At 32.2% G+C, this 20366-nt stretch overlaps 2 protein-coding genes across 2 annotated transcripts; both read right to left on the bottom strand.

Moving 5' to 3' along the window:
- Positions 1-4274: 4274 nt before the first annotated feature.
- LOC132642211 (FCS-Like Zinc finger 15-like) lies at positions 4275-6180 on the bottom strand. The gene is made up of 2 exons (XM_060359469.1): positions 5889-6180; positions 4275-4543 (listed from the first exon to the last, which is right to left on the bottom strand). Exons 1-2 carry the CDS (start codon positions 6095-6097, stop codon positions 4447-4449), a joined length of 306 nt encoding a protein of 101 aa, XP_060215452.1. The 5' UTR covers positions 6098-6180; the 3' UTR covers positions 4275-4446.
- A 2324-nt stretch (positions 6181-8504) lies between these two features.
- LOC132640216 (uncharacterized) lies at positions 8505-12677 on the bottom strand. Its single transcript, XM_060356716.1, has 4 exons — positions 12503-12677; positions 11353-11719; positions 10264-10505; positions 8505-9049 (listed from the first exon to the last, which is right to left on the bottom strand). The coding sequence occupies exons 1-4, from the start codon at positions 12610-12612 to the stop codon at positions 8803-8805; spliced, it is 966 nt and encodes a 321-aa protein (XP_060212699.1). The 5' UTR covers positions 12613-12677; the 3' UTR covers positions 8505-8802.
- Between the last annotated feature and the right edge of the window lie 7689 nt (positions 12678-20366).

Below are 20366 nucleotides of genomic sequence, written 5' to 3'. Positions count from 1 at the left end.
AAATATTTAATGAAGTGATATTATGACTTAGACATAATAAAGATAAAAGTAGTCACCCCTGCTAATTAGTACTCCCTCCGTCCCAATTTATTACACTCTTTCCTTTTTAGTCAGTTTAAAAAAAAATAACACCTTTCTATATTTACAATTCAACTTTAAATTTACTTTTTTACCCTCAATAATATGATTTGTAGCCACACAAATTTCTATAATTAGTTTTGCACCATAAATTTCAAAATTCTTTTTTTATTTTTTAAACTTCGTGCACAATTAAACACCCTCATATAAAAATGGAGTAATACTTGCACAAGTTCATAAAAGGACAAATTGCATTTGATAAATCGCATTTCAGAAATGCAATTAGGTGTTTGGATACGAAAATACAAGAGAAGTGCGTATTTCCTTTTCTCCATTTTTTTTTTGTTTGAAGTCATTGTTTTTGTGGATTCATTTAGTTATATATTACTTATTAATCGATCGTGGTGATATTTTTTTTTTTCTTTGCCTACCTACTTACTGTTGCTTTAACTTAACTCTGTGTTTGTGATTTTGTTTACAACGATTTGTAGTTTGTTTTATCCAAAATGAAAGATCTGGTTTTAACTGTTTTTCTTACTTGGTTCAATAAACTCTGCCGCAATTCCATACGAGTAAAATATATTAATCGAGGTGTGATTTAATAAATAGTTTGTGATATTTTAGATGGTAAACACAAACACATGATAGTTTAAGTAGAAAACTTACAAAAAATAGTGATACTTGAAGTGCATTTTTTTTTACCATTATCTCTAAATTCAATTGGTCAAAAACACACCTGAAGTATCATTTTTTTGCGAGTTTCCTACCTACAGTATAAGGTGGTTGCGTTTTCCTACCTGAATTATCATTAATTATTTATCAAAATACACCTCGAAATTAATGAGTCAGCTGTCATGTGGCTGAAATTTTATGGGCAAATTAAGTTGTCACACACCTTTTGGTGATTGTATGCAAACACTTAGTCTAATCAGTTTTGTGGTGTGTTTTGATAAATGGTATTCCTTCCCTCTCAATTTATGTGATATAGTTTGATTAGGCACGGAGTTTTAAAAAAAAAGGAAGACTTTTAAAACTTGTGCTCCATAACAAGCCATAGATATTTGTGTGACTCTAAATTACTTCAAGGGTAAAAAGGAAAGTTTCAAGTTAAATTATTTCTAAATATAAAAATGTATCATTCTTTTTGAGACAGATTAAAAAGGAAAGTGTATCACATTGGACAAAGGGAGTAGGTGATAGTTCCTATAGAAATGCAAATTAATAGTTCAGGTAGAAAATTAAAAAAAAAAAAAAGATACTTCAGATGTGTTTTTGACCAATCTCTAAATAAATGAACATTGTTATTGACGTATACTCTCTCGGTCTCTCTGGGCTTTAGCATTCAGAGAGTTCAAATTTGCTGATTATTCACGAAGGAAGCTCAGAAAATAAATAACTGAAATTATGAATTGACTAATTGAATTACTGAATTTTTTAGTAGACTTTGAAATATCTCCTAACTATTGACTGTCTCTAGTTATTTTCTCTAATTTGAGGTGGAAGCAGTGTATTCTCGAACAAAGGATCTCTGTTTGATTGACAAAGAGATTCCATTTTTTCTAGTGAAAATGTAAATAATTAATTTGTGAGTATAACATTGAATGTTCAATGTATTGTCTAAGTTGTTATCTTTGATTCAAGAGGGAAAAATTGCTTCCTCAGTTTCAAAATATTTGTCATGTTTTCGTTTTTGACAAACGTTTTAAGATATTTTTTTTCACCTTATTGATATGAGAAGAATTGCAACTTATAATACTTTTTGTAGGGTTTTGGAACGTCTAAATCGTAATTTTAAAATATTTAATTAATCTAATTCAGTTTATCTCTAAAAATTAGTCAAATTGACTCACAAGAAGCAAAACATGACAACTAATATGGGACAAAGAGAGTATATTCTCGAACAAAAAATGACATGGATTTTATGTAGCTGAGTTGGGTTTAAATGGAGCGGGTCTAAAAATAAAATCGGGTTATGTTGGAAATTTTCCGAGTTTGACATTACAAAGATGGTGTGGGAAAAGGACTCCATTGCAGCCCAAAAGCAGTCCAAATGAAAGAAAGAACTTGGTGAAAGTTCAAAAGACCCCGACCCGTTAGGATAGGGATATATTTGAAAACTTTAATGACAGGAGGGATATTTTTGACCCAAATGTTTAATGAAGGATATTTTTAGCCCTTTTCCCAAAGTAGAGCGACATTTTTGACCCTTGATATTTTTGTGTTTTTCCTTTTCTGCACGTAGGTTCTTATGTGACGCATGAGTCGGACCACTTTGAGTCCGTTTGGATTGACTTATAAGTTGGTCAAATCAGCTTATAAGTCATTTTTAACTTATTTGGGTGTTTGGTAAAAATAGAAAATAGCTTAAATTAAGTTAAAAAATGTTTAAAATAAGCCAAATTCAAGAAGTTGCTCAACCTCAAATTTTTTTTTTTTTGGTTTAAAAGCCATTTTGTTTTGACCAATAACTTTACCTTTTTATCTTTATATTTTCTGTTAATTCCAATACTACCCTTACTTCTAAAAACCCTTTAAGCACTTTTTTTTCAAATACGTAACTGCTTATTTATAAAATAATTTTCAATACTTATGCTTAAAAGCCATTTTTTTTCCAGCTAATCCAAACGGACTCTTTGTCTAGTTCTATTTGGATTCAAAAGCTATACTTCTATTCAAATCTGGTTGAGCCCGGTGGTAACACTGATAGAGACGCTGATGATGTTACACTTTGGCCGTGTATGTATCATTTGAAAATTCCAAGCTACAAAGAACTGGTAGAAAGTTCATATATCTGTATATCTGCTCTTACTTTCTGTAAGGTATTTCCGGACATCATTCTTCCATTACTGCTCTCTTGAGCGAGGGTCTTTCGGAAATAACTGCCTTACCTTTCAAGGTAGGAGTTAGGTCTGCGTACACTCTACCCTCCCCAGACCCCACATGAGAGGATTACACTGGGCTTGTTGTTGTTGTAGTATTCTTCCATTACTGCTTGCTAACTTGAACGGAAACGAAAATATGACTTTAACGAGTAGTATGAAAGACGTCCTTATCATAAAAATGAATACACAAAGAAGAGTGGTGTTGGAATGTGTTGGCTTATAAAATTCTCATCTTTGGTGTTTACGATTAACCTAGAGATGCCAAAACTAGCCCACGAAAATATAACTCGTCCAATCCACCCATATATTAAATCAGCTCATCAAATTGACTCATGAAAATCTTGTCAAAATATTTTGAAAATGATATTTTTTTATTTGATATGTTATATAAAGTCATAGTAAAGAAAAATAATAACTTTATAAGGTACTAAAAATTATAACAGAGCAAATAAAACAATTAAAACTTAATAAAAATTAGACAAATTATGTTACAACCCGTATTTTAACCCATTTCAGCCCAACTCAAAGTAACTTTTGGATGGTCAATAATTCACCCATTTATTAACTCAAACAATTTTAATCAGTCCAACTCGCCTATTCAAACACCTATGCGATAACCCAATAAATACTGACAGTTGACAAGTTGTCGATTTACTATTTGCCTATCAATTAACTCCAATCTGTCAAGTTGTCGATTTACCATTTGCCTATCAATTAACTCCAACTTCAATATGGTCAAACTAGCACTTAAACTGTACAAAATGAGCTTGCTATTGGCTCACGCTTATTTGAGAGTTACTTTAAAGCTCAAAGACTGATAGTGATCTGTGAACTGGAATAAATACAAGACCAATGACACAGCAAAAAGTACACATGCCAAAAACAGATCCAACATTATCCTCTCACGTAAGAGGTTAGAAGAAAAATAATTAAAGTTGATCATTATCCAATTGCCACCATTTGTGATAAAACTAACCAAAATATGCCTCTCTTTTAAAAAATACCGAAAGAGCTGATACCAAATATTATTTAATTAAAATAAGAGAAAGTCGCCCAGATGATAAACACCCTCCTCTAATCATAAAATTAAAAGTTTGAATCACCAAAAAAGCAAAAAAGATGAAAGCTCCTAGTGGGGGTTAAAAGAAACTGTTAATCAATATTATTGTCGTACACAAACATTTGTGAAGGTTTTATCCATGGAGATTGAGTCCAGAGGTAGACTTAGAACGATAACAATAATAACTACACTTCAATTTCAAATAAGTTAGTGTTGGCTCTATAAATAACACTAAATCAAAATAAAAGTAAAAATAAGTTAAATATATGTAAATAAATATAATAATAATAATATAAGTTATTTAACAAAACTAAAACTGATTCGTAGATATCACTTGTATGAATTTTTTGCCTCTATTGTGCTTTGTCTTTAGCTAAGAACATAACACAATAGTAGTAGTCAAAACAAAATGTTGCAAGGATAAAACTAATTGTTATATTTTTGCTTTGTCTTGATAGTCTCTTGTTCATCCATAAAAATCTGCCTGCATCTGCACTCCTTGCTACAAAATGCCCTATCACCCCTGTTCATACAAAGCATAAACATCATCATAAAGAAAGACCATTTCATTATATTAACAATGGCGGAACCACGGTTAAAAAAGAGAAAAAAAGTGTGCATGTTAAACGTGGTTGATATATAAAATATAAAAAAGGTTAACTTACCCGTACAATTTTTTGGTTTCTAATGGATCCGATTGATTTAAATTCACACACACCTAAAAAATTCCTTTGGGAGCGTTACTTTCTACCAAAAGAGACTCCATCCTCAAGACTCAGAACCCAAAATCAGAGGTGGAGCTAGCCAAATAAAATTTCACTAGGGAAAGTCAAGTAAATATATGAAGAAGTCAAAGTTATATAAACAAAATTCAACATATAAAAATATACATAAAAAAGTTATAGGTTCACGTGCCATTTGTTTTTGCTAAAACTCGATATATATAAAAAAATATTGAAATATCTTTAAATATTTGATCGTTAACCCGGTTATATTTATAGTATTAAATTAAGATCGATGTAAGGCTCAGAAATTTTAAATTTCTAATTCGCCTCTGACCAACACAATCTTTCATTGGTAAATGTGGCTCCGCCATTGCTCGAGACTTCTGAGTAATGATTTGGGTACTCACCACACTTCTACGACCTTTGATGGCTTCACATACCACAATTTCAAACTTTTTACACCTCAAATTAAGATTACTCGCAACAATAGGCCGTAACTGATTATGGTTATCCTAATTTGATAACCCAAAAACGCAATAAAAACATATACAATCGGTGAAAAATGATTTACATTGTGGTATGTAAATTTAAATCCTACAAACATATGATGTGTTATATAGACGGTCACTGGAGTATAAAAAAATTTATACTATCAGGTCACCAAAAAAGAATTATAGGTAAAACTTTTCAAGATGTGAGATTTATAATCTTAAAAGATAAACAAGATACTTGCAACCAGGGGCGGAGCCAAGTGGTGCCCAGGGTGTTCACCCGAATCCCTTTCGGCGAAAAATTACTATATATACATAAAATTAAAATTATTTTTTATATACAAATACTAGATGTTAAACCCCCTTGACTTCCTCGTTTCTTACTCTTTTATATTTTTGAACCCCTCAGTGAAATTTCTGACTCCGCTACTGCTTGCAACAAAATTAAACTATTATAAAATTTTCTTATAGAGAGAATTTATATAACTTAAAATCTATTATAGTAATAACTAGTTAAATCACATTGATAGCATAAACATACTCTCAACCAATCAAATGACAGTAATAGTGTAAAAAAATAATTTATACTCTATATAAAAGTTCAACTGATGGAAAAAAGAAAAAAAAAAACTGAAAAATTAGAGATGCTCACTTGTACATGAAGATATCTTGACCAGGTAAAAGCTTCTGCTTGCAAAGAAAACAAGAATCAAGAAACCCACAAGTACTAGTTGCCATGGATTTGATTGTCACACTGGCTTTGTTAACTATATGTGAGGAAGAAGATGTAGTACAAGTCATACATCTTTTGGTACCACCAATATCTCCATACCCTTCAAGTACTACACTTAGACCTGCCATATGTCTTTCTGAATAGCCACTATGCCTGAAGGAGGGGAATATTTATATACAAACATACCAGTGTAATTTACAGTTCGTTTGGTGAAATTTTTGGGAAGCTAAAATATTATATTTTTTTAAAAAAATTGCTTATTTTATAGAGTTAGGTGTTTGGCCAAGCAAAAAATTAAGTGAATTTAAGTTCTAATAAAAGCTATTTTTCAGAAGTTAAAAAAATATTTTCAAAGCACTTTAAAACTTTGGCAAACACAAATTATTATTATAATATTAATAAAAATATTTTTTAAATTAATTAATCAAACTAAGAATTTCCAAAAAAACACTTCTACGAAAAACACTTTATAAAATAAGTAGATTTAGTAAGTTGGGCCAAACAAATTATTAGTGGGTGTTTGGCCATGAAATCAAACTTTTTCACCTTTTTTAAAATTTTAGAGTTGGAGTTGGAGTTGTGTTTGACTATAATTTTTATAAATATTTTATTTTTTTGAAATATACTTGTTTTGGTTATGAAAAACTAAAAAAATAAGTTTATCTTGTTTTTCAAATTTCAAATACAACTTTAAGTTGTATTTAAAATTTTCTTGGCTAAATACTAATTTTTTTAAAAAGTGAATTTTTTTTTGGAAAAAAATGAATAATTCTTATGGCCAAACGGGTTAATATGCAGGAGCATATATAGAGTTATAAGTATGATTTAGAGCCTGTTTGGATGGGCTTATGCCTATAAGCCGTTTGCAGCTTATAAGCTAAAAAAAAATAAGTTGGATAGTCTAACTTATTTTTTTGCTGCTTTAGATAAACTAAATCAAATGGGCCAAATTATTTTTTTGAGCTTATTTTAAGCACAAAATGACTTTAAGCTGGTCAGTCAAACACTCAAAAAAACTAAAAACAACTTATAAGTAACTTATAAATAACTTATAAGTCAATCCAAACGTGCTCTTAATTTGAATTCTGTAATTTTGACTTGAATTCTGATCTTACAACTTTATTAAAAATATAATTAATTTACTTTCAATTGAGTAAATCAAACGAACTGTCGTAGTATCAAATTAAAACTCATAAAATTTAAATTGTGAATTCGATCTAACCTGAGGTTGCCACGTTATTCCATTTTCTGTACTCTCATCTGGTACAGTTAGATTTTTTTTTTTCCCTGTTCTTATCTTCTTACTCTTGCTTTGTCGTCTTCTTTTCCTAGTTAGTTTCACTGCTTTGTAATTAAGGGGAATTAGGTGATAAATAATTACTGTGGCACTGTATAGTTTTTATTCTAATAATCGAGAAATTTTTAAGAATCGGGGAAAGCATGTTTGAAACATACTGGATAAAAGGTGTATATCTCTATCTTTTCTACTTTCTCCAGAAGTTTTTACTTGTCCAATATACTAGTAATAAATATCCATTTTTATTTATTTAGCTTGAAAATCAAGATATAATTTACTCCTTCCGTCCATTTTATATATTAAAAATAATTGTCCACTTAAAAAAAAAAAAGTTCTAAGTTCTCAAAAACAAAACAAAATATATTTTTTCTAGTTACCCATTAGGAAAGTAAATACTAAAGGAAAAGATAAGCACTATTCAAAACTAAAGCTGATAGAGCTATCTATAGCCAGCCTATAAGGAATTAGGTATGTTAATTAAAATGATAGTACTATGGTACTACTTCCTCTCAATTTATGTGGCACTTTAGTTCATGAATTTGGATCAACAATTTAAGATGTATTTTATTACTAAATTGATATTAGAAAAGTTACATATTATGGTACTTTTTATGTAATTTTTAAATATATAAATTTTGTTCTTAAAATATTAAATTAATTTAAAATAAATTAGCTTCAAAATTTAATCAAATTAACTCTCGAAAAGCGAAAAATATCACATAAATTGAGTCGGAAGGAGTAGTAAGTAATGACAGCTCATCTTAAACCAGAGGATAAAGATCATTTGTCAGATAGAAGTTCGAAGATTAGCTTAAGATTTAACGTGAAAATATATTTTTGTATTATGAGTTATTTTTAATATGTGATAACAAATTAATTATCATTTTTATCAGATCACCAATTAATTAAAGAAATTTATCTGCAATTGCCTAATAAGTAACCCCATTAATTTAGCAGATATACTTTAACCATCAATGAATTTTTATTATCACTCTGTCGTACTTCAGAAAATATATAGATCAAATAGCTAAAGCTAGTATGTATGTATATAGCACATTACAAAAAGAAAAACAAGATTTAGCTACAAAATTTATCGCTACTCAGTCGCAAAATATACTGTGGCTAGCATAATTTTCTAATAATCCCCATCGTTAAATCGGATTAGGGACAGCATTTGTGGTGGAATACTTTGCCTTAATATCAAAACATTTCAAATTCAAACTCACTTACAAGCCAAATTATGACGTTAAATAGTCCATATCTAACATAATTTTCTCATAATTCATCACTAATCCGTCGTTAAGTCGGATCAAGGATGGAATTTGTGGTGGAATACTTTGCCTTACTATCACAACGTTACGTTCCAAATTCAAACTACTTACATGCCAAATTATGACGACAAACCAACACTGCTTGCACAAAATGCTACAGACGCGATTAATTTATTCTGGCTTATTACTACTCCTTTACTCATAAGCAACAGGAGAAACATTAATGAGATCTTATTTTTCCAGAAAATGAAAGGAAAAGAGAAATTTAGAACTTTTGAATGAAGTCATAGATGTGCTTGTTAATCTCATCTGGCCTTTCTTGGTTGACAAAGTGAGCTGCACCTTCCAAAACCACAACTTCTTCCAACAAAGGAACATCTTTCTTAAATCCACCATTGTGTATGTACTCTTTAGCACCTGGTATATGATAGACCAAGTCGAGTTCCCCGACAATGAACTTGGTAGGAACTTTAACTTGAGCCCCTGTCCATGGTGCTGTGAGTTCCCAGTTTCTGCATTTCACAGGGCAAACAACTTATAGGATATGTACATTGTGCCAATTCCAATTTCACAAATGTCATTTTCTTGACTACAAAGGAACTAAAGTGCAAGTAACTAACAAAAGATCTAAGAACTACTACCTTCAACGTATGAAAAAATTGATCAAAACAATCTTTAAGGAATTAATAGGAGCATCCACGGGTGTAGCCTAGCGGTCAATGAAGTCTGTGGAGTACCATGAGATCTGATGGCGAACATACAGTGCACCATGAGATCCAATGGCGAACATACAGTGTAGCTAGTGGATGCTTGAGCACCCATTGTGGTTTATCAAACACTACCTTTTATACAACAACAACAACAACAACAATCCGCCAGTGAAATCCCACAACGTGGGGTCTGGGGAGGGTAGAGTGTACGCAGACCTTACTCCTACCAAGGTAGGACGGCTGTTTCCGAAAGACCCTCGGCTCAATAGAAAGCATAAAAAGAGATTAGATACGACCAAGAAATTCTAAGCGATATGGAAATGAAAATAACGAAAGCGACATACAAAATTATTGGTTGAGCACCCAATCTCAAAGTAGTATTTTGAGATTTAAAGCATTTGAGCACCCTCGATTTAAAAAGTCTGGGTCCGCCACTGATGAGATCGTAGGTTCAAATTCCATCGGAGGAAAAAAAATACTAGATAATTTCTTTCCATCTACTTATCCTTGGTGGATAGAGTTATCCGGTGTTAGTAGGAGGTAGCAGGTAGTCTAGGTATGCACAAATTGGTCCAGACACCACTGTCACTAAAAAAATAAAAAATAGGACATTTCTCATGGACTTCAGAGTGTACTTGAATATAAGAAGAACAGGATAATAATCAATTAACTGTACCTTGATTTTTAACTAATTGGGTTCAATTATATAAGTCTGAGTATCGGTTCTACCTTATTCAGGTCTATTTCACTCTAATACCAAGTAATTTGTATTTTAAGGCAAATTAGGGACTTGTAGAGGTAGAAGTTCTCTAAGTCTCATACTTATCTCTATACGAACATACATACAAGTCTCTAATCAAAAGAAAATAGCCTCTTGACAGAGATCAAACTTAATGTGATTGAAAAAGCAATAACTAAGAGCTTAATCCCAAATATAGTTGAAACAAATGTGACCTATAGAAGCATACAGCGAATGCAATCTAATTTACGATATCATAAAGTTGAGGAAGGCTTACAGGGGAAAAGCTCGGTAATAGTTAACTCCACCAGTGAAACCAGTCTGCTCAAACTTGCTGGAATAGTAATCCAACTCGTCCTCAGACAGCCAAGATGAAAGGTCAATCGGAGCATCAGGGACAGCCTCAAGGCCTTTGCCTTTAGGAAAATAAAATGGTCCAGGATCGCGGTATGTCAACATTTTCTTAAGAACAGACTTAGCACCAATTGGAGCAAATTCAGCTTCAATTTCTCCTGGTACCTGCAGGTAAGATCATAGTGAACTGTCTGCTGAAAAATGAAGTGGGATGATTTTACCGCAATTATACTACAATCAATTTAATCTCAAGAGGTGGTTTATTGATCTACTTATTTCTTTCATCTCTAAATCTCATACTTATTTCTATGCAAACATACAATTGATTTGGTTGAAGCTTGTTAAGAGTTGTTTCCGCGTGACAAGGCCACAAGTCTAAGTTGTGGAAAGAGTCTCTTGCAAAAATGTAAGGTAAAGTTGTGTACAATAGACTCATTTTGGTCCGACACATCCTCGAACCTCGTACTCAATGATAGTTTAATGCACCGTGCCTACCCTTTATTTCACGACGGCACGACTGATTAATTTTGTAATGAAGCCCTGTTCTTTTTCCCTAATTAGTACTCCCTTGGCTTCAATTTATGTGACCCTATTTCCTTTTTAATCCGTTTAAAAAAAGAAGAATGATCCTTTTCCAAATTTGGTAACAATTTAATTTGAACTTTCCCATTTTATCTTAACGAGAAGCTTTTATAGCCATAATGTTAAAATATGTTAATTAAACCACATTTTAAAAGTAGTATAGTTGCATAAATGCATGGCATGTTTAAGACCACATGTTTTTAAAGTATTATAGTGACATAGATGTTATGGCATATTTAAGACCGCTAATTTCAAAATCTTTATTTCTTTATTAAACTTCGTGCCTGTCAAATAAATTAAAACGGAGGGAGTAGTTTATCAGTTGCAAACCTTCCGATGCAAGTATCCAATAGTCCCTATAAAACTTGTAAAATCCCTATATCAAACACAAATTAAACAGATACACATACGAAAAAAAAAAAAAGAGAACCTGAAATCTCCACATATAATGATCTTCCCCATATAAAGCCTTTAGCCCTTCAACAGTGTTCATCTTTGGGTTCCTTCGCAAAAAATGGACACTCAAATTCACCAAAGCCTTAACTTTATCTGGCCTAAAAAGGCATAAATGCCAAGCAATTATGGCACCCCAGTCATGTGCAACAACAAACACCTTATCTTCATTTGGAGCAATGGCTTCAAGTAGTGCTATGAGATCACCCACAAGGTGAAAGATACTGAACTTCGAACAATCTTTAACGGGTGCACCTGTAGTATCTCCATAACCCCTTAAATCAGGCGCTACAGCCCGATAGCCTCGTTCGGCCAAGTAGACGATTTGGTGGCGCCATGAGTACCTGTTGTGGAAGATCGTGGGTTAACTATCATAGAACCAAAGCAGATAGAAAAGAAAAAATAACAGAAGGATTTAGTACGACCAAGCCTAATCCTTGAGACAAAATCCAGAAAGAGTTTTTCACTATCATAGAACCAAAGCAACTAGAGAACAAAAATAACACAAGGATTTAACGAGGTCCAGTCAAGTCTAATCCTCGAGGCAAAAGCAGAAAGAGTTTTTCACTATGAATGAGAAGAATTGCACAATAAGAATAATTTCCAAATACCTAAAAAAAAAAAATCAAAAAATAGCTTATAAGCTGGTTTGACCACTTATAAGTCAATCCAAACGGGCTCCAAATGAGAAGAATTATCCGCTACGAAGAATGTCAATTACAATTTCGTTAAACAAATCTTAAGTAGTTCCTAGTCCTATAAGAAATGGTTTCTCAAATATGTTCTGGAAGATCAGGGCTTAACTTGCACAATCAAAGCAAATAGAGAAGAACAGATTAAATAAGGATATAACGAGGTTTGACCAAACCCAAACCTAGCCCTCAGAACAAAAATCAGAGAGAGGTTTTCGACTATGAATCAGAAGAATTGTGCAATAGGAAGAATCTCCAATTACAACCCCTTTATATAGATCACAAGTAGTTCATAATCCTACAAAGAATGGTTTGCCAAACTTATTAACACACTGATTTTTTTCCAAACTTATAAGGAAAATATGTGTTTCAAACATACTACAAAATGTAATATTATTAGAATTCACAAAATTCAAGACACAAGCAACAGAGTACCAGAGCTCAGGGAAGCCATGAATGAAGAGGACTGTTGGTCCTTGGCCTAATTCAGCAACATGCATATTTAGGCCATTTATAGCTACCATCTTGTGCTCTATCTTCTCCATTTTTTATTTTTCTTTGTGTTTTCTTGAGTCTCTTTTGGGTTTTTATTAGCTTTTGTGTGGGCAAATACCGGCTATTAATTTCAAGTAACTATAGAAAATATATGATTCTTGTGGTTGTCATTGAACGCATTGTCAATGTCACTATGATTGTTATCGTTGATATAACACAAACAGACGGTGGCTGTCAGGATTGAAAAAAAGTCTAATCATTGTCCCTTTTATGTAGTCAAGATTTTTAAACTTTAAGCATACAGTTTAAAAATACAAAGAAATCAACTTGGTTCAATTATGCTATGTATACATAAAAAATAATTTTAATTTTATATTTATAATACAATTTCCCCCCAAGGTGGTTCAACCCCTCTCGGCCCAAACTAGCTTCGCCCCTGGCTGGAGCTTCACATGGTGTTTGCCTGTTTGGCGTACAAGATGGAGCATTTATAGTATTTCATGTTTAAAATGATGCTTGCGTTTGGTAGGATTCTTGTGGTTGTCATTGAACGCATTGTCAATGTCACTATGATTGTTATCATTGATATAACACAAACAGACAGTGGCTGTCAGGATTGAAAAAAAGTCTAATCATTGTCCCTTTTATGTAGTCAAAATTTTTAAGCAGACAGTTTAAAAATATAAAGAAATCAACCCGGTTCAAATATGTTGACACCCAATTTTGTCCCTCTTTTATTTAGTTTACTCGGGTTTTTAAATTTACTGACGAGCTAAATACTTTATTTTATTGCTACTACTATTGATATCACTACTTTTATTTTCAACATTATGAGCATTACTTTATCACAAATTTTAAACAGCTAGTCATCGTTTCGTTTTCGGGTTTGGACTCTTTAAATTAATTACAAGACAACGCTTTGTTAAATCATTTTTTTTTCTATTGTCTTCGCATAATATATGTTGTAATAGTTATTAAATTATAAATCCGAAAATAATTAAATAAAAGAGGAAGGACTAATAATTTTCAGCCAATTAATGGCTTAAAATACAAATACAATGTTATTCCTCCTACCCAGTCCAACCCAAGCTCCTTTAACCGATCGGCCCACTTAACATTTTCACCATTCTACCCTAATCCCTTCAACCTAAAAAACCCTTTTCCCTTTCCTTTCTCCTTCTTCATCCGCCGCTCACCCCTTTCCCTTTCATCCCTTCACGTCCCTCTCCCTCACGTGCTCCCACTCTCCCTTGTCTCCCTCACGTTCTCTCCACTCATCTCTCTCTCTCTCTCCCACGTTTCATCTCTGCCATATCCACGCCTGTCCCCCACGCTCTGTCATACACTACTTTCTCTCATACGCTCCTTTGTCATTTCTCCAAAAAAACCGAATCGAAACCCTATAAAGGGGACGGTCTGGAGACGTTTAGGAGGGGATGGTTTTTAGAAAAAAAAAAGGGGGACTGGAGCATCGTTTAGAAAAAAAAAAGGATTGGGATGAAAAGAAATCCGATCCAAAACAGATCGGAAAACCCCCTGAAATAAAAGAGAACGGGGATTGAGAAAAAATCAGATATTTTACCATAGTCAACTCTATTTTTTTTTACTGTTAATCAAAATATTGAACTTGTTCAAACTGAGTTCTTTTTTTCGGGTCTCCAAAACAGTAGTCACATATCATTATATCTTTCACTTTCGGTTGGAAACTCTAATTATTTTGATTGGGTTCGAGTTCGTTCGTGTTCGAGCGTAGATTCGAGACGTCGACACCCACTTCACTGTATCCACAAAAGGTCGGTAAATCTTTCTTCATTATCTGTTTATTAGTAGCTTAAGTACTTTCCTGTCCGTCCCATATGTCGAAGTGTTTTCATTGGTTCAATAGGTAGCTGTTGTTTTGGTTTAATATTTCGTTAATATCAATAAATGACTGTGCCAATTTCTGCTCGGACTCGGTTTGTATAGGCCCATATATGTTTAGCATATAAATTAATTGGTTAGCTTAGCCTTAATGTGTGTTGATGTGTGTCTGTGTGAGTATCAGATGTAAGGGGATGATTTGTTGGAATGAATGTGGCCATATTTGAACACCTCCTAGTCGACATTTGAATCATTGTTTAGTTGCTTACCTTATTAGGAAAAGGGCACTTGGTTACAGGAACTGAAATCATAACAGTTTGAGTATTCTCGAATGATATTTACTTAACTTTGTTTGAATACTAGTGTATATATGATAATTTAGCTGTGCCCCACCTTAAGAGATGTGTAAGCCTATCAGCTAAAGCATGAGATCCTGAGATTAAAATGAGAGTCAACAAATGAAAATTTGTGCAGTTTTCTTAATGATCAACTGAATAAAATGAACTAGGAATTGGTAACAGGCAGGTCAAATCTCTGGTAGTACTGGACAGTGTGTACGTCAAATATGAGTCAGTAGGTTGAGATTCCCTTCAAGGATGTTCCCTCCCTATTCAATCATCTAAGAATATGAATGAAATGACTGAGTTAAATGTGAAGTTGACAAGATTAATAATGGAACAATAATGCTGGTAAAAGTTTGCTCTCTTCAATGTGTTGTCTTACAAAGCTACTATGAAACTTATACATAGAATATACGGGCATGTGCAATGCTGAATATGTTTTGGTGTATGTTGCCCTGTATATAGAGTATTACATGCTTGTGCGTCTTCATTTGAGTTTTTGAAATAGAAGTGTTATCCAGATGAATCCCTACTGCCATATATCACTTTGGTCAAACACTGTTGGCTAGTGAGGGTTGTTGCTCAATTGATATAGGTTGTTACTCAGTTGCTTGCGTAGCTATCAAAACTCTTTATGCACATCTGATCTGAACATGGATCCATTATGTTGGTTTAACTGCCTTTCTCATTACATAATACACCTTGTTTTTAGCTGAAAGTTGTTGGACCTATGCTATGAATCTGCCCTGTCTTAATTAAGCTTAACAAATTCCTTTAGAGCTTCAATATGCTTCACCCTCTAAAACTGGTTTAGCCTGAATGCATGAATGAATTAGAATGAATCTGCAAGTTTTTTTTTTGGAGTTATCATATTCCTTATCCAATCCTTACCATATTTTAGTTGTGAGATGTTCTTCTATATCCCTTTGTTCATTAAAATTCCACTTATATTCTGTCAGCCTAAAACAGTTTCTCCTATATAGATCTAGATCCATTTTAATTTATATTATTACATTCTGGTTTTGTTTTATCTGATGAATTTGTTGAAATTCTGAGGTTTGATATTTCAAGTATTTAGTATCGATTTCGTGTTTCAATCGTCTGTTCAGAGCTGTATGTTTTCTGATTGCTGCTGTTGGTAACACATTCGAAGGTCTATGCTTAATTTGAGTAGTTTGATGTTTGGACCTATTTATAAAATTGTTTAGTGTTTTTCCTTCACTGACTGTGTAACTCAGTACAAACACATGAGTCAAGTGATTAGATCTTATTCTAGACTTCAATACAAATGAAAATACTTCTTCATATACTCTCAAGGGTTATGAGATGTTAAAATGTTCAGATGCTAATTACTACCCCTTGCAAATGGTGTTGAATTCTGTATTCAGCATTTGATTCTACACACTGTGTTATTTTCTTTACCAGTTATTATGAAATTATGTCTTACTGTTCTAATTTGTTTTTTTTTTCTTTTTTGGTTTCTTTTTTGCATGACATCCCGCATTCGAGTCTGAGGGGCTCGACATCTTCTGCATTCGGTGTTGGGCTAAAGGCCCAACGAAATTCCCCTTCTCGAGTCACCCCCATCCGCAGCCAAGAAACAAAATATTCTGGGCTGAGGCCTAGGAACAGCAGCAATCCTAAAATGGGCTGAGCCCATTTAAATCATTTTACTTCTTTATTTTATTTTCTTGGTGCATTTACTTTGTAATTACATGACTAACATTTTCTTTCTTATTTTGTCTTTCCTTAGCTAGAACGAACCTTAGTTGCATTAAGGAGTTTAGTTTAGTAATGGGTAGTTAATTCCACAAATTACATTCACTTCTGTTTTTGAACTATTTATAGTATCTATAACATTTATTTGAGTGATCGATTTTCAAAATAGCATAACTACATCTTTGGCTAAGGGAATCATAATTTATGCTTACCATCTTAGAAGTCTAAAACGTCATAAATCTTATACTAACGTTAGCCTATTTTAAGAAATAAAAGCAAATTGGTTTCAATAGATAACTTTTTCACTTTAGTTCCTTTCCAACTCCTGAAGTACATATTTATTTAAAACAATTTTCGCACAATATATATTAAATTAATAGTCATTCTATAAAACCTTTAAAATTTATTTAATATTAAATCTTACAATAACTTTTCTGATTTGCGAGTCGGCATAACTCACTCTTTCTCAAAATACATATAAACATTACACATCTCGTTTCTTTTAGTAACTAAACTCTTTTATGCAACTATTATTTTTTCTACAAGTTTTATTTTGAATAACATTCTATTTTTATTTATAACTTTAGCAATACTTACAAAGCTATTTTCTTTTTACAACATTTACACTTAGCCTAACTAACATAAGTCCGGTCGGTTAACCATTGTTAATAGGTCTTAAAGGATGCCTAATACCTTCCCTTTAGACTAATTGAACCCTTACCTAGAATCTTAAGTTTCGCAGACCTTAAACAGAGTTAATTTTAAACATAACTTTAATAAACTTTAGGTGTCCTAATTCACCATAAATAATTAGGTGGCGACTCCTTAAAATAAACAAAAAAATAGGAATCACCAATATGTGGTACTCTAATTTAACCCGATTAAAATGGGATATAACAGTATACATAAAAAATAATTTTAATCTTGTATATATAATACAATTTTCCCTCAAGGGGCTCAATCCTCTCGGCCCAAACTCTGGCCGGAGCTTCACATGGGGTTTGCCTGTTTGGCGTACAAGATGGAGCATTTATAGTATTTCATGTTTAAAATGATTATATATAGGGAGAAACACGTTTTCCTAAAAATGTTTTTACGAGAAAGAAGTGATTTTCTTACTTTTTTTTTTTTTTAATATTTGGTAAGTAAAAACAATACTATTCTCTCCGTTTCAAATTATGTGGTACTTTTTTCTTTTTGATCAGTCTAAAAAAGAATTACATATTTCTATATTAATAACAATTTAACTTTGAAATACTCATTTTAAGATTATTTATAGTCACACAAATATCTATGACTTATTTTAGACTACAGTTTCAAAAATCTTCTTTTATTTCTTAAACTTCATACCCATTCAAATACCGTCACATAAAATTAGGACAGAAAGAGTATTCCAAAAAATTATATTTAATTTATCCAAATATTATCTAGGATCGAGGTGCAATGAGCGAAAGTAGAAGGGAATGCCTAAGAAGTGGTGATGTAAGTTTGGGGTGGGGGAAGTAGGGGGATGGGGGTGCGAGTAGTCCATAGTATTACAGAAATCCAGTAGCTTTTGTTCATATATATAGAATTTTGCTATCCTACAACACGATACATTTACTCTATAAAATTTGGAGCACATTTTTATTGGATAAAAACCTGAAAAAATTTCTTGTCCTTCTTTTAGGGGAAACATTACTCAAATGCTGAGAACTAGTTTGATCGACAATTGCTAGTTTTTTTCTGGAAAAACAAGAAAAGATTTAAAGAAATCCTATAGTTTTGTAAACAAATTCATTCGACTTCCTTTGATCAGGTTGAATAGCACCATTCAAGATTCATTAATTTGAAAGAATTGGAACAAGACAATAAGTTTTCAGATTGTTTTCCATATCCAAAACAGAAAAAGAAAAGGAAAAAAGATTATCTTTTTCTGTTGCTTCTTCAAGTATTTGATTGTTTTAAAGGATTTATAAAGAGGCATTAGAACACTAAATTCTTACCTCCATTATGCATTCAATGTTGGGAAAAGAGGAACAAAATCATAGACTTTCAGAGAGCAAGAGGGGAGGAACTGCCGAGAGAGAGAAGGGGATGGATTGGTAGGATACATATATACAACACTCTCCATGTACTTTTTTTTTAGTCTGTCCAAAAAGAGTGTTTCTTTCTATTTTTACTAAGTTAACAATTCAAACATCCTACATGACAAGTTTATAACCATAAGATTGAAATAACTTTTTGCTATTTTACACATCTTTAATTTGAGACCACCAGATTCAAAAGTTTCCCTTTATTTTTTAAATTTCGTGTCAAATCAAACTAAGACACTTAAATTGAGATGGACGGAGTATATATTATCGTATATTAACTTAAAATCATTATAAGAATTCATAAATTTTAAATCTTGAATCCACCTGTTACCTGGCAGTTAGATTCCAAATTGGCTAAAGCAGACCACATTATGGTTGTTGGCTTGCTGCAAGACTATCTGTTACCTGGCAGTTAGATTCCAAATTGGCTAAAGCAGACCACATTATGGTTGTTGGCTTGCTGCAAGACTATGGTAGCCGCCTTACAAGTTTCATCCAAAATTTACAAACGAAATTTTAGCATATAATTACATGAAAATTCACTTGTAAAATTTAAAACATCAAGATAATGACTACAGTATTTCTCAATGATAAAGTTGAAAAATGGTTAGTGAAGGCTATTTCAACTTCAAAAAAAAAAATAGTATATATAGTTGGGCCTCAAGATTTTGTATATATAAAATGTCAGTGTTATACCCCATTTTAACCGGGCTAAAGTAGAGTACAACATATTGGAGATTCCTGTTTTTGTTTATGTTTTAAGGAGTTGCCACCTAATTATTTATGGTGAATTAGGACACCTAAAGTTTATTAAAGTGATTTATCTAAAGTTGATTTTTATTTTAAAGTCTACGAAACCAAATGATTCTAGGTAAGGGCTCAATTAGTCTAAAGGGAAGGTATTAGGCATCCTTTAAGACCCATTAATAATGGTTAACCGACCGGACTTATATTAGTTAATTAAGGCTGAAATGTACATGTAATTTTTTTAATATTTAAGAAAATATTGCTAAAGTTATTTAAGGTAGAACTTGTAGAAAATAATTATTTATAAAAAAACAAGATTTTAAATGCTATTTAAAAGTAAGACTTACAAAAGACTAATAGTTCAATATAGATTATGTAAGGATTGTTTTAACAAATATACGTTTGAAGCGTTGAAAAAGAGCTAAAGTGAAAGAGTTGTCCGTTAAATTAGTTTGCCTTTTTATTTCTCAAATGAGTTAGCATTAGTGTCAAATATATAATGTTTTAAATTTTTAAAATAGTAAGAGCGAATTTTGATTCTTTTAACTCAAATATGTAGTCATGCTATTTAAAAACCAATTACTCCAAATAAATGTTATAGATACTATATAAGTAATTTAGAACATAAATAGAAGTAAATGTAATTTTGTGGAATTAACTACCCATTATTAAACTAAAATCTTAATGTCTAGAATGTATCTAAATTACCTAAAAGATAAAATGTTAGTCATACAAGATAAATAAGAAATACATAATAAAAGTAAGATAGAAGGAAAGAAGAGCAAATGGAACAGTCCATCTTCGGACTGCTGCTGCAGCCTATTTTGTTATTGGGCTTCGGCCCAGAAAGGTCCTTTTTTTTTGTTGTTGTTATTGCCGTGGGCAGGCTAGACAAAAGAAGAGAAGATCAAGTTGGGCTATGACCCAACACCGAATGCGGGAGATGACAAGTCGCTTGGACTCGTGCGATAATCATGCATAAAACGAAAGGAAAGGATTAGCACACATTCAATAAATGGGATCAAACATAATTAGATTAACATTGTCGCTTGCAATCAACAA

The sequence above is a fragment of the Lycium barbarum genome, chromosome 5 (assembly GCF_019175385.1).
Source record: "Lycium barbarum isolate Lr01 chromosome 5, ASM1917538v2, whole genome shotgun sequence".
Lineage (NCBI taxonomy): Eukaryota > Viridiplantae > Streptophyta > Magnoliopsida > Solanales > Solanaceae > Lycium > Lycium barbarum.
The sequence above is the reverse complement of the archived record's forward strand: the minus strand, read 5'-3'. Positions and strand labels throughout refer to the sequence as shown.